This window comes from Aptenodytes patagonicus, chromosome 1, assembly GCF_965638725.1.
Source record: "Aptenodytes patagonicus chromosome 1, bAptPat1.pri.cur, whole genome shotgun sequence".
Taxonomy (NCBI): domain Eukaryota; kingdom Metazoa; phylum Chordata; class Aves; order Sphenisciformes; family Spheniscidae; genus Aptenodytes; species Aptenodytes patagonicus.
Genome location: NC_134949.1, coordinates 96,349,607 through 96,362,821, shown reverse-complemented (window position 1 = coordinate 96,362,821; position 13,215 = coordinate 96,349,607). Strand labels below are relative to the sequence as shown.

At 41.0% G+C, this 13,215-nt stretch overlaps 1 protein-coding gene across 2 annotated transcripts; it reads right to left on the bottom strand.

The window, feature by feature from the left end:
• Positions 1–798: 798 nt before the first annotated feature.
• On the bottom strand, positions 799–12,767 carry PCNP (PEST proteolytic signal containing nuclear protein). 2 transcript variants are annotated; one of them, XM_076350169.1, is made up of 5 exons: positions 12,695–12,767; positions 8,962–9,182; positions 6,890–6,964; positions 6,325–6,380; positions 799–5,373 (listed from the first exon to the last, which is right to left on the bottom strand). In XM_076350169.1, exons 1-5 carry the CDS (start codon positions 12,747–12,749, stop codon positions 5,244–5,246), a joined length of 537 nt encoding a protein of 178 aa, XP_076206284.1. In that variant the 5' UTR covers positions 12,750–12,767; the 3' UTR covers positions 799–5,243. The 2 variants fall into 2 exon arrangements, with proteins under 2 accessions (XP_076206284.1, XP_076206293.1); XM_076350178.1 differs by lacking the exon at positions 12,695–12,767 and adding an exon at positions 9,206–9,700 and having other exon boundaries at positions 8,962–9,130.
• Positions 12,768–13,215: the final 448 nt, after the last annotated feature.

Genomic DNA, 13,215 nt, shown 5'->3' with positions numbered 1-13,215 from the left:
AGAAACAGCAAAAAGTGATGTGTGGATAATTCTACACCCCTTAGTTTCTACTGGAGCTCGAACCACGTCATTCCTGGCTGTTAAAGGAAGAGCCATGAATTTCTAAAGCATGGGCACGGTGTGTACATTTAATACGATAACATTCAGGAGTCAGTCTTACAGCTGCTCCCGACAACGTGGTAGGAACCTAGCACCTCTCAAGCAGTTCTTCACTGAGACCTGTCCTCCTGCAGAAGAGTTCCAGCTGCTGAAGGTGCGAGGCGCCAGGTCACCGCTGCCACCCTCAGGCGCAGGGCTGTTGGGGAATATGCTTTCAAGCCTAGTGTGACTTTGAAGGTACTTTTTGGAAAGTTAACAGTTTTTCTTGCACCCCATAAAGGTTTTGTCCTGAGGGCAGTATTTCTTGTCTTAGGTAAAGTGCCCTGCCTTACAGATGGTAACATCTGTATTTATTAACTTAGGCTACTACACATCTAAAAGCACTAAGCTCTTCTTGTCATGGCCTTAAATTTTACATGTGAACAGGGCTGTGTTAAACAAGCATCTGAGCAACAAAAATAAAGCAGAGCCTAACATACTTGCTAGTTTCACAATTACTCTTTACACTACACCGCTGTATTTGGTGCCTGCAATTCTATGTATCGGAGGCTGGTGTACGTATGAACATGAAAGGCTACCACAGTTACACTTCTTTCACAAAAGCAAAGGCAGAATTACAATTTTGTAACGAGCTACCGAGCAGCAGCCAAGACTTTATATGCAACTACTATGTTTACAAATTATGGAAAGCTGTGGGAGAAAAGGAGAGATAATTATGTTTTTATTATGACTTGCATTACCTTAAGTTAATACACTTGTACTGCAAGGAAAACATAAACATAGGCTCATGATGTCAAGTTTCAGTGGAGCTCTCACTACAGAACCACAAATGCTTTATTTGTGCATCCATCTCGTCAGGAAATCCAATCCCCAAGAACCAAATTTAAGAACTATGTCACAAGATTAGCAAAGGTTTTTAAGATCTCACTATATGCCACTGAATCAAAAAATACGTACTCTTAATTGCTAGCTCTGACAGTCACCGCCACTCTTACGCACTCTACCTAGCCTAAAGGGTAGCTGGCATATATGTATCTATACCACAAAAGGTGTGCACTGTAGAGCTTAAAGGTTTGCTTTGGTAACTAAATTTTGCCTGGATGCCCACCACTCCAGACTTTTAAATGGACGTTTATCAACAGAAATTTAACACGCCGTATACAGAGTTCAAGTGAACAGTTCACGTTTCATGCTTTTAATTCTATGGATAACTATGCATCTATCCTGAGGCAACGGCTCCAAATGACTAAACACAAGTAGCTTTCCAAGCAAGCACTACATAGTCTTTTTTAAGATGCCAATATACCAAAATTAGGGAACAGTAGGAGATCCCTTCGTTAATAAAACCAGAAGAAATCAGGAAGGTGTTAATAGGCTAGAGTAAAAAGCAAATTGTTAGTTGTCCAATTTTTATGGTGTTCTAGCATCTCTTGGCAGAGGAACTAGAAAAATTATGGTGACTTTAGAATGTAACCTTCCATTCTGCAGCTTGAGGGCAGAACTACTCAGCATTCCTCAACTTACAATTTTATAATGAATTAAAAAAAAAACCAACTTTTTTTTTGCAGAACACCTGTCAAGGCTACTAACCACACAGATAAAAAGCCTTCTTGAAATTCTGTTGCTTCTCTGAACAGATTAATCTTCTCACCTTACAGCAGCCTAGACAGAGTTCTGGTTACACCAGTGATTTCCAATAGTTTAAAACCTCAGTTTGCCTCTTCAGGAAGCAGAAGCCACCATTTTCTCAAGAGCTGACTTTTCCTCCAAGTCTCCTCACCATGAAAGCCTTGGTAGAGTCACCCCCAGCAGACAGAACTCAGCGCAGCCGCGCTGACAAGGAGGTGCTCTACGAATCTGGCAGAGACAGAGATCAAGCGCATCAGGCCTGAATGCAGCTGTGGCTGCTGCGGTGGCGGTCACGTTAGGACACGATAGTTGGGTTTGGCAAAGTTGGCTGAATACTGTACTTGGGTCATCGGTGACATGGGAGTAAGCCCATGAAATTAAAATAGCATCCATCAGTCACCTTACAGACAGGCTGGTTGGGTACTTCTGTCTGCTGATAAAATAGATGCTGAGAATCTGGACAGTGCACCTCCTACGCTTTTAAAGGAACGAAATCAGGTGTCTAAGGGGCTACACCCAGGAGTGCCTGAAACGCTGCCACTAGCAGGTATCTGCACTGTTTTTTAGTTTGTGCTTTTTTTTATTATTATTACTTTAATATAGTTAGCATTAGATGAGTTTAGATCCATCCACAACCCAGCAGGCTCAAAAGCAGCCTAGCTCCAGGGTGGCACAGAGAAGGTTACCGGGTAACTACTTATATCTTCACCTAACGTCTTGCATGTTTTGCAAGCTGTTCAGGTGCTAAGTAAAGCTCTACCGCTAAGCAAGCATAAGCCTTCTGAGATAAAACTGCACAAGTTACACGGACAGACATTTCAACCACCGATAGGTATACATACCTTGCTATACTAAGCAGCTAAAGGTCTCAGCATATCTCCTGGAAGCACTTAAGATAGCTAAATCAGGCAGTTTACCACGAATTTTAGGATTCCCAAGTATTCTTAGAAAAAGAACGAAAAAAATAACACACACACACCCCCAAGACTATCTTCATGCAAAGACCATGACTATTGTAACAAAAGCCTAGAACTTCAAGTGAAGTTCTAGCTAACATTTGCCTTGACAATACCTTTCAGATCAGTTCTTTCCTGCACGCGTCAGACATTAAACACCAGCAGACGCCCTTGCAGCTACAAGATCAATCTTGTTAGGCACTCAGTCCTGAGTGGATTCAGGCCATCCTGATCGATTTTCTTCCGTGAAGCACTGAGAAGGAACAGAACTCGTACATCGAGTGAGGCAGGATCTCTGCTCACCTTCAGCTGAGACCTAGAAGCTGCTGCAGTCTCTCACAAGGTCTATAAATGTACTTACTCCCACGGTCAATAAATGTAAGATAAATACAACTTTAGCTCTCTCGCTTGCATGGAAGGTATTTCCTAGCGTGTCTGCTGTTCTGCCTAGCAATTTCCTAAAGGACTTTGAAGTACTAGGAAATTCTGTTGAAATGAATGTCTACTTCAGCCAAAGATGCGGAAGACATTGTTGGTGGCAGGTTAACTAAAAAAAGAACAGGTCTCAAAGTCATCCTCTTATTCTTACTCAAAGTTCCCTTTTGCTTTTTCCTAATACAAGTGACCGAGACAGTATCAAGTAACTACTAAGGAGCAAGATAAAAAAGTTATTCACTGTGAATTACCACTATCTTAAAGGGATATATTTCGACAAACATAACCACACGTGATAAAAATAAGTGAAAAGTAAATGCTTCATTTTGCCTTGCCTAGTTCCAGTAATGCCCAAATCAATTTTGGAAGTCCTGAAAGTCAGTTTCGAAAGTGTGTTTTGTTTTAAATAAACCAAAGATTTCTGCTATGGAAAAAAAAATAATGTATACATTTTTATGTTATGTTTATAACAAGGCTTTTAAAGAAAATAGTTACAGGTATTCAACTGCATCAGACTTCAAAAGAAAAAAAGATTACACATACAATACAAAAATACAAAAAAATATTTTTTAGAACTTACAAACTCAAAAGTCTTAAGTGGTCAGAGCTTTCCTAAAATAAAAAAAAAAAATACACTTCAAGATGCACTTTCCTTTCTGCACTCACAGGTTCAACTTTAGCATGAAGAAAGGTTTTAGAGGCAGGATGAAAGCAATTAACTCATTGAATTCTACAACCAGTTCCAGGCTGAAATTAATTTAGTGGTCAACACTATCAGGTATTTGAGTTTAAAAATAACCTGAATTTATTATTAAAAATAACCTGGAAAAAAACCCAAAATGTTTGCTTGGGGTGGGGGGGATGTGTTGGTAACTTTTTGCTTAACCAGTTCTGCTACTGCTAGTAAAATGGTTTAAAAACATGCAATCTGAATTAGACTGAAATTTAGACAGTCCTTACTAGGTTTGAAATCTTACAGCACTGTTCTGCAGTATGAAAGCTAGGAAATTAAACTGACCAGACTAATGTGGTTGTTGAAAATTACTGTGAAAGGCAGGCAGGTAGGAAAAAGTAGTTTTATTTCTGAAGTTGACACTTGTTAGAAGCATTAGGACTGCAAATACAGTATTCTTCTTTAACCTGATAGTGTCCACTGAGGTCACAGGCATCAAGGCATTTTTTTTTTAAATGGCAAGAGAGGGAAAGTGCATCTTAGATTTTTCATACTTAAGCAGTGAGTTACCGATTTTTGGTGTGGCTTTTATTCCTTCTAGGCATAGTAAAGAAAAATATTTCAACCAAATGTTAAGCTTAATGTACACTAGCTTGTCTTTTTTGGTGGTGGCTTTTGTGTACCACAAGGAAATGCTAACAAGCACTACTCAAGGCTAACGATTTAAGAGGAGCACACTGAAAATACTGATTCACCTTTGCAGTGAATATTCTTTACAGACTGTATCTAATATACAGACAAGGCCCATTTCCTTAAGGTGAAATGGGCCACAGAAGGTTACACATCCTACATGAAGTTTTAAACAAAAGTAGAGCTAAGTTACCAGAGCCACTCAGAGCAACATAATTCCTAGTTTGCAGAGACTTAACAAAAGGTGACTGCAGGGAGAAAAAAAATCCAGGTTCTTATCATTTCCTGCATAAGTTTATATTCAAATTAATAGTCCAGTAACACTTCTAGCACAAGACAATCCTCACTTTCTTTAGCAGTATTCCTAGGACTCAACTGTTTCTCCTGTTATGAAGAGGGAGCCAGAAGTGAGAATGCCAGAGCATTCAATGTTAACCTGATTAAAGAGACAGTAACCTTTTTCATCCACCTTAATTAATCACTGACAAAAAAAAAATCTTAAAAAGGTACCACTCCAATTTTTTTATTATCTGTAACCTTTTGAAACTAATCACATGGAACTACAAAATTAGCAAATGCCTTGAAATCTGTATACAAAACATAAATTACCTCTAATTTCAAACTCAGTTATTAGTGTACCACTCAAAATCTTAAAAAAGTGGCTCCAAAGATAGTCTTATGCCATTCTTAAAAAAGGAAACTGTTCCTTTAACGTTACACCCTCCCCTCCCCCCAAACACCCAACTCTCAATCCACATCATTTAGTTATTTTCTTGGTCGTGGACGTTTCCAAGATGAGATTTTATATTTCGTTCCCATAGCTTCTGGTTGTCAGAAAAACCATGCTTTCCTTTATTGAAGGAATTTGGTCCTGCTGAGGTTGGTGTATCTCTGTGAAGAGTAAAACAAGATCAGTTGAGAAAGTCAGTTCAGCTGTAGTAGTTTGTGCAACATGACACTGAACACACCAATTTCAAGCCCAACCTGCCACACGTTTGTTTCTTTCCATTACATCAGGAGTCCTCACTATTAACTGCAAGTTGGCCACAGAACTAATCACTCTGTAGCATGTCAAGACAGAGCGATGAGATGGGGCAGCAGAGGAGGTGGGAGCGGCAGTAACTGCTGCCAGCTGTGAAGAATTTGTTGCAAGGGCTACAAAATTGAGGATCTAAATTTGCTACTAGAGAAAAAACCCCACTGAACAGTAGCAAGCCTCCAGGGAACCGACTTTAAAAGCAGTCTATCATGACAAACATCTTTAAAATATGTATGCTCAAAATTCATCCCTAACTCAAGTGAAGCCTCTTCTGAAAATGTCCCTATTTATTTTAGGGTTGGCCCAATACTCAAATTTGTGGCAAGCAGAAGAATTATATATATTTGTTTTAAAAGTACACAAGCTATTCTTTGTCTCTCTGAAAGAGATGATTCTCATCTTCCCCTTGCACAGGAGTTTAAAAATCTGAGCAGACTACCCTACTGCAGGGCAATTTATAAAATGGAGAACTAGAAAGATACAAAGTTTAGCAGCAAGCAGGAACTCCCACCTATTACCTTTCCAAGAAGAAAGCTAGCTTCTATTTAATACAGAATCAATTTCTTCCTCAGAAAGAAGGCGGCAGATAAGATTCAAAGTGCAAATGTAAATGTACTACTTTTAACGTACAGCTGAAACATTAGAAAATATCTATATTAAAATTTTCCTGTTTCTGGAGAAAAACTTTTTGAATGTATTCTATCTTCCTATATTTCTAAACCACCTGCAAGATCTGACCTGTGCTCGAGAAGGTATTCTCACACACTTGCCCTTCCCCAAACCATAGTTAAAAGCTGACCTACCTTCCAATGTTCTTCATGCGCATCTTGGCTTCTGGAGGCATTTCTTCTGGTTCACTCTACAGAGAGAAAGGAGGTTAGAGTGTGGCTGGCCGCTATCTTTTGAACATTTCAAATGCCTGACAAGATAAAGTATGGACTACAGTCCCACAGGAAAGCAAAGCGACTTAGAACAAAACAGAGGTTCTACAAGGTTATAGAAAGAAATACAAATTCCTTTGTTCACCTCTGTGTAAGATGGAGCAGTAACACAACAATAAAATATTCAGCAAACCAGAAGCAGCACAGCTTTTCTTTGTCTCCCCTTTATCAAGCCCAGAGAAAGCCACCATTAATTCAAATGATGTTGTGCATCTCATTTTCATGGAAAAGTTATCAGTACTTTAATGATTTCTTGAACCAACACAGAGCTACAAAGTTGTACATTCTTAAACAGAAACACAAGAGATGTTTCTAGGTTGAAAATCCCTGACATTTATGTAAAGAACCTTAAATGACCCACTCTCTCTGCCTAATTCTAACCCACAAGGGTACTTTAAGTTGTGTTGATCACTAGCTTATTACTCACATCTTCATCTTCATTGAAAGCTGCTGCTACAGAAAGGGTTTTTGGAGCAAGGGTTGGAACAGGCTCTTTAGGCTTCTGAAAAAGACCAAACGCACAAGTAAAGTAAGTCTACTAACTCAAAAAAGCTACCCTTGGTATTTATATATATATGTGTTGGTAAAATGAAGTCAAACATCTTCACTGAAATGGGCAGTGAGGGAGGAAAAGTGTTTTTGTTTGAATCAATCAGATAAAGGTTTCTCTCTAATGAAAAAGGAAAATGGCTGTTCATTTGTGTGTGATATACTCTGAAAAGCAAGTCGAGCCCTCTCATATTACAATTCCCCACAAGCAAGTCTTAACTTTCTAGCACACTGCAGGGGTATGCAGCCACTGGTGCATGACATGAACAATTAAATCAGAACCTGAACAAGTTGTGGTATTCAAAATTTTACTATGTCACCGTTTCCATTATTCTTTTGGAGTATTCTTATCCATCAATGCCAGGAAGATGAATACGTCTGTTTTCTTGTCTTTTAACAACATAACAGCTTTCTGGCTTAAAACAATTCAATACTTTTTAACTAGCATGAGTGTGCATCACACAGTCCAATTAATATAAGGCTCCTTTAAAAAGTATTATTTTAATTTCCAGTAAATACCTTCCTCTATTTAAAGTGTAAGAAGCTATCAAACTCACAGCTGTTACATGTAATACAGCAGAGATACTGAAAGTAACTTCGAGACCACTAAGAAAGCATTGAGTCATCAGTAACAGTTTGCTTCTACAGTACTACCAATTATCTAAATCAATTATATACAGTGCTTCCTCCATTTTGACTTTACTGGTGATTATTTCATATACATTCATAGTTTCGAAGCTGATACTGCAGCAGAGTCCTTATGCGACTGTCTACAGCTATTCCTCACCAATAGCGTATAATGTATAAATATTGTGCCATTTTTTAAAGCATCAGCTCCACAAGAATGGGTAACAAGGGAGTAAAAATTACTAAAAAGAAACAGGGTAAGTTTCAGCACTGTCCAATCTGGTGCACTGTCAGTCACCCACTAAATTCACTGAGCCAGAAATCCTGAGCCAAATTTATTGCCACTGGAAGTATCTTTCTACATGAGAAATCAGAGCTTGCTAGTGGCTCAGAGAGGCAGCTTTGTCAATTTTTCCAAAGTCTAAGCTGACCTGATTGCATTTATACCCTAGAAAGCTGCCAGCCCGCATCTCCCTCCCATCTCAAAATAACAGAGCACTCTTTTCATCTTTTGCAGATCTGGAAAATGCTGGCATTGCAGGTGCAAACCTTTCTCGACTACAGTTTGAATTTAATCCAGACAAGGATTTATAATGTATCCATCACAGTGGTACGTGGGAAGTGTAAATGAACTATATTAAATAGAGAGGCAGCATCTGGCTTGTCCTTGCCCAAGCTAGTAGAGGACTACTTTGGTAGCAAAGAGAAGCATCAGATTCACATCTGAACAAGGACAGGGATACCTTGTACTGGACAATAAAGGGGATCAGAATTCTTAGGAACCTATGTAATGAAGCCTCATCTCTTGCATGTAGTATAAATGAATCCTAGTGACCTTGCAAAGAACAGGCAAAGTCATTGAAAAATAAACTGTAGTTCCCCATGCTAAAATAGTATCTTTGGAGTGAAAGACGACCTATTAAGCCATCTAGGAGAGTACTTGTTTTCTTGTAGCTTTAAGCATCCTACGCAATGAAGCTCCCAGCACTCATTTCAAAGTAGCCTCAACAGTTTAACAAGTCTGCTCATTTCCCTCAGGAAATTATTCCAGACTTCTCAAATCTCATTACAAAATTACTCTGTATGTTCAAAGATCTACAGTTCATTTCAATCAAGTCTTACGCTTCCTGAGACAACTGACCTGGTATTAATCACCTTGAAGTACTTACACATGCATGACTAGCTGGCCCTGCAATGCTTTCTTAAACTTTATCCAAGTCACCCACATGCAATTCAAGGCCTTCCTTCTGCAAGGAAGCCTCCCCAAAGTATTTCCCCCTTTGCCTCACTTCCCTTACAATTAAAAGCCTTCAGACAACTTACATTTGCTCCTAGTTTGATGGATATTGCAGATGCCTTCTTTGCTGTCTGACTGCCTATGGAAAATCCAAACTTGGACATTTTGGCAGGAGCAGGCTTTGTGGTGAAGTCTTCAGCTTCTTCATTAGCTGCCCGTTTCTCTGCGCTGCGACTCGAACTTTCTCCTCCATTACTGGAAGAAACAGTCTTAGTTTTCACAGGTTTTTCTGCCTCTTCTTCAGGTCCTGGTGAAGTCGAAACAACTTACCAAGATGAGCTATTTTTACTGAGCAGATTGATGGGAGCAGCAACCTCAAAAAGCATTATACTTTGGGTTCAACAGGTAAGGTGTTTTTAGTGACAGCAGTTTCCACTAATGTACATTTAGTGGACAGCAAAACACAAAGAGGAGAAGAAACTGCAAGCACTCCACTACTTGTAAAGAACTTCTTGGGTATAAGCCAGGAAAACAATCTTGAAGCACCATCTCTTTATTTAGTACAGAAGTCAAAGTTCATGTAGTAAATTAAATGTAGATGACTAAATCTTTTTAGGGTTTAAGTTCCCATAGATAAGCTTTCATAATTGGAATCCCAATTCCAAATCTAGAGTAGATAATCTAAGTTAAAATTAATTCTACTACATTTCTACACAATCATGTCCATGCCAGTCTCTAGGCTTGTCTGGCACAACTCTAAAATCATGGAAGTGACTACAGTGAGGCCGGCTGTCTCAATCATGTTTCAAGTCACTGCTTGTCCGCATCTCATCTGTAATAAATCTGCCAAGCTCTGCTTGAGGAAGGAATCAGCACTAGAAAAACATATATATAGATTTCATCTTTTCTGGTTTTGTACAAAGGCACGGAAAACATAGCAGCTGAACAATGATCCACAGAGAAAAACACTCAAATCACATTTTCATTCCTATACACTCAGCTTCTTCAGCTACACCAAGACACGAAGGTGTCCTTGGAAAACTCGTACTGAACATAGTAAATGCTTCAGCAAAAATACATTTCTCTGCTGCTGCAATAAGCAAATCACTGCAGCAGCAGAAGGAAAAAAAAACAACAAACCCCACGCGTTGGGGAATGGACAGGAAAATGCTCATACTATCAGCCTAAGAAAAACTGGAGCTAGCACCAGTTCCTCATTATATCAAGCGGAGAACAGGACCCTCTATGCACAGCAAATTCAGACCATCAGGGGAGAAAGTTCTTTGCACTGCTCTCTAACAGCAAAAAGCTATTAAGATAGAGCAATGGGAGAGAAGCTAGTCTGAACTGGGGGTCAATAAGATTGTAGCTCTGAAAAAAAAAGGAAGCAAACAACATCGGAGAAAGAAAACTAGGGACACCATCCATCTATATTTTTCTGCTATTTCCCAAATCATTAGCAGCAGAATATACCCTTTCTACCCCACTCTTCTAGCTATCAAGGTAATAAGTGATTGGAACAAAAATGGATTTATTATTCACTTTTGGAAACATGGCAGATCACACAAAAAATAAAATTAATAACTTCAATCAATTTCACTCTATTAAAAAATGGTACTAGTCTGCACCACTACAAATTTGACCCAGAAAGTACAGATATAAAAGTGACAAACAAAGGAAGAAGGAGAAACAAGCAAAATTTACCCAAGTGACCTTGGGTACTGATTGCTGTCTTAGCACAGTTTTCCAAACAGCAGTCTGCAAGGCTATGAGAAGCTCTTTACAGCTAGTCCATGAAATCACATTAAACAGAACATTCAATTACAAGTCCAGTCTAGGTACACCATAGACTGTAAGGTGATTTGAGGGTAGGTAGAAGATTCCTGGGCCTTAAAAGTGTTGGAACCATGGGCCTAAAAGTCTTCTTTTTCATAAGATACAAAATCCACAGCAGCCCAAATGCCAGGGCACACTGGACCAGGCCAGGTTCCTAAGCTAATGCTAGCTTGAAGCGATTTACACTACAGGTTACTTCTTTGACTGCAAATTCTAGAACATTGCTAAGCACAAGATGAAGCCTAACACAATCTACCCACATCTGTTTTCTCACCAAAATATTAAATAGCTTCTCTCTCAAAATTAGCTCCTATCACCACTGCATTCTGAATGTTACTTCTACTAGGCTCCACTTAAGACAAACTGTAGACTGCTGAAAGAAATAGCTTCCTTACAAAAACTCTTACTTGCTGAAGGAGCTATAAAGGGCGTAGGACAATTGGGGTAGGTGGGGAGGGAGCCGTTGTGCTGTTCTATTTCTGCAGGAAACAGAGATGCAGATGTATATTATCCATTAAACAGGTCTCTCACATCTCCCATGCCAATGCATATATATTTTTCAAGACATTAAGGCTTCTTTATTATTTCCTAGAGATCTCAAGGAGGTCATACTTCACCTGTGGAAAGCACCAGTACTATTTCAAACACTAGGCTGACCAGTGCTCTTTTCATGGATCACAGGAACAAAAAGCTGTCCTACTTCACAGATGAGTTTTTGTCATGAGTATCAACAAGCTATGTAAGTGGACAACTTTCACTATCTAGGAGGTTTAAGGGACAAGAATGACAGTGCTAATTGCACAACATTTCAGGATCTCTTGCCCCTGAGAGTGCAACCATTGGTGGTGGTAGTGGGAACAAACCCACCCAAACTAAGTTAACTTTAAGATAAACCCCACTGATCTTGGCAAAAGCTAAAGACTTTAAATTGCTTTCAAAAATCACCAGGGAGTAACTATCCTTCCTTAGGGCCAATGTACCATAACTCATTAAGATCATGTTCCAGCACACCAAACAGTACACAAAACAGCACGGATTAACTGACACATTGATGCTGTCCAGCTACTGTATTACCAATACAAAAAAAAAAAACAAAACCAAAACCCAACCAACCAAAAAAAGACCCCAAAAAACCCAACAGAGAACCAAGAGTCAAGAAACTACCTAAAATCAGGTATTACTGTTCATATTTTAGTGATTATCAGAAATAACATTCACTGTTAAAGCTATCTTAAATGGTTTACAAGCTTGACTTAATCTTTCAAAAGATGAAAGAAATGCCCTCTGTCTACAGATATACTTAAACCAAAAAACCACAGGAAAGGGAAGCTTTATCTTTGCTGCAAAGACACTGTCTTCTCAGTTTTAAGTCAGAGGAAGAAAGAAGGAAAGAAACATATGATTAAAAATTTTAGGAGAACTGATAATAAGTAGTACATAAGATGACAGGAATGTCCAGTCATAATACAAATAATATAAAACCAAACAGAAAACTTGCAGATCGCTGCCAAGCAAAAAACTCAGGATGCTTAAAACGGCAAATAAGGAATATTCACTGTACCCATTTTTAAAAGGTACCACAGCTCTTAAAAGCTAATCTTTAAGGCGTTGTCTTCGTCCTTGCCAGCAGCAAGTCAAATTTCTCTCAATACACGGCAGAACTATTCCGTGTATTTTTTACGGAGAGAAATAACGCGTTTACGTGCACAAGGAGAAGCCGTTAGATTTTTAAAAAAGCTCCTGTAAGGCTGAGGCTAACCCTCAGGCGTGAGGACAGCGGGCCCAGACCTCGGCCTCTCCTCCAGCGCAGCCCCCTCAGGCCCGGGCCGCCCCCGCTCCCCGCAGGGCCGGGCACGGCACCGCCCGGCCCAGCCCAGGCCTGCCCGGCCGGGGGCGGCACCCCCGGACCCCCCACCCCTGGGGGACCGGCCCAGGCCCCCTGCCCACCCCGCAGCTACGCGGCGAGAGGCGCTACATGTTCACCTCCTCCGGGCTGCGGCCGCTTCGCCTTCTCGCCCTCAGCTCTGCCGTCCGCCATTTTCCCCCGCCTCCGCCTCCCGCGCCGCGCATGCGCGCCGCCCCGCCGCGGCTCTTCCACCCCTCGGCCCTCCCTCGACCATAGAGAAAGCGCGGGCGGAGGCCAGAGCGGCCAGGCCGGCCCCGCCTTCCACGGCTCAGGGGGAATGACGCAGCCGGAAGCTTTGCTCTCCGAGCCGGCTAGGAGGGCGGGAAAGCTTCGAGTGACACTGCTCTGACGCTCTTCCGGCGGGTAGGCCAGGGCGCGAAGGGCGAGCGATGCGGCGCTGCGCAGGCGGCCGCGCTGCGCACGCGGAAACCGCTTCCTTCCCGCGGGAGGCGGGGGCTGGAGGCCCAACGTCACACACACACACTCCCCCCCCGCCCCGCTCCCATCAGATGTCATACGCAGAACCCCCGCGTCACTGGCGGAGAGAAGAACGACGTCTGCATGCAGCGCTGGCGGCCGCCATGTTCACCGGCATGTC

Excerpts from the sequence above, each read along its gene's own strand:
- PCNP (XM_076350169.1), bottom strand. The coding sequence starts at position 12,749 with ATGGCGGACGGCAGAGCTGAGGGCGAGAAGGCGAAGCGGCCGCAGCCC. Across the intron at positions 6,965-8,961 it reads CCATCAAACTAGGAGCAAAT|AAGCCTAAAGAGCCTGTTCC; the intron begins GTAAGTTGTCTG and ends GGTCTTTTTCAG. Across the intron at positions 6,381-6,889 it reads CTTTCAATGAAGATGAAGAT|AGTGAACCAGAAGAAATGCC; the intron begins GTGAGTAATAAG and ends TTCTCTCTGTAG.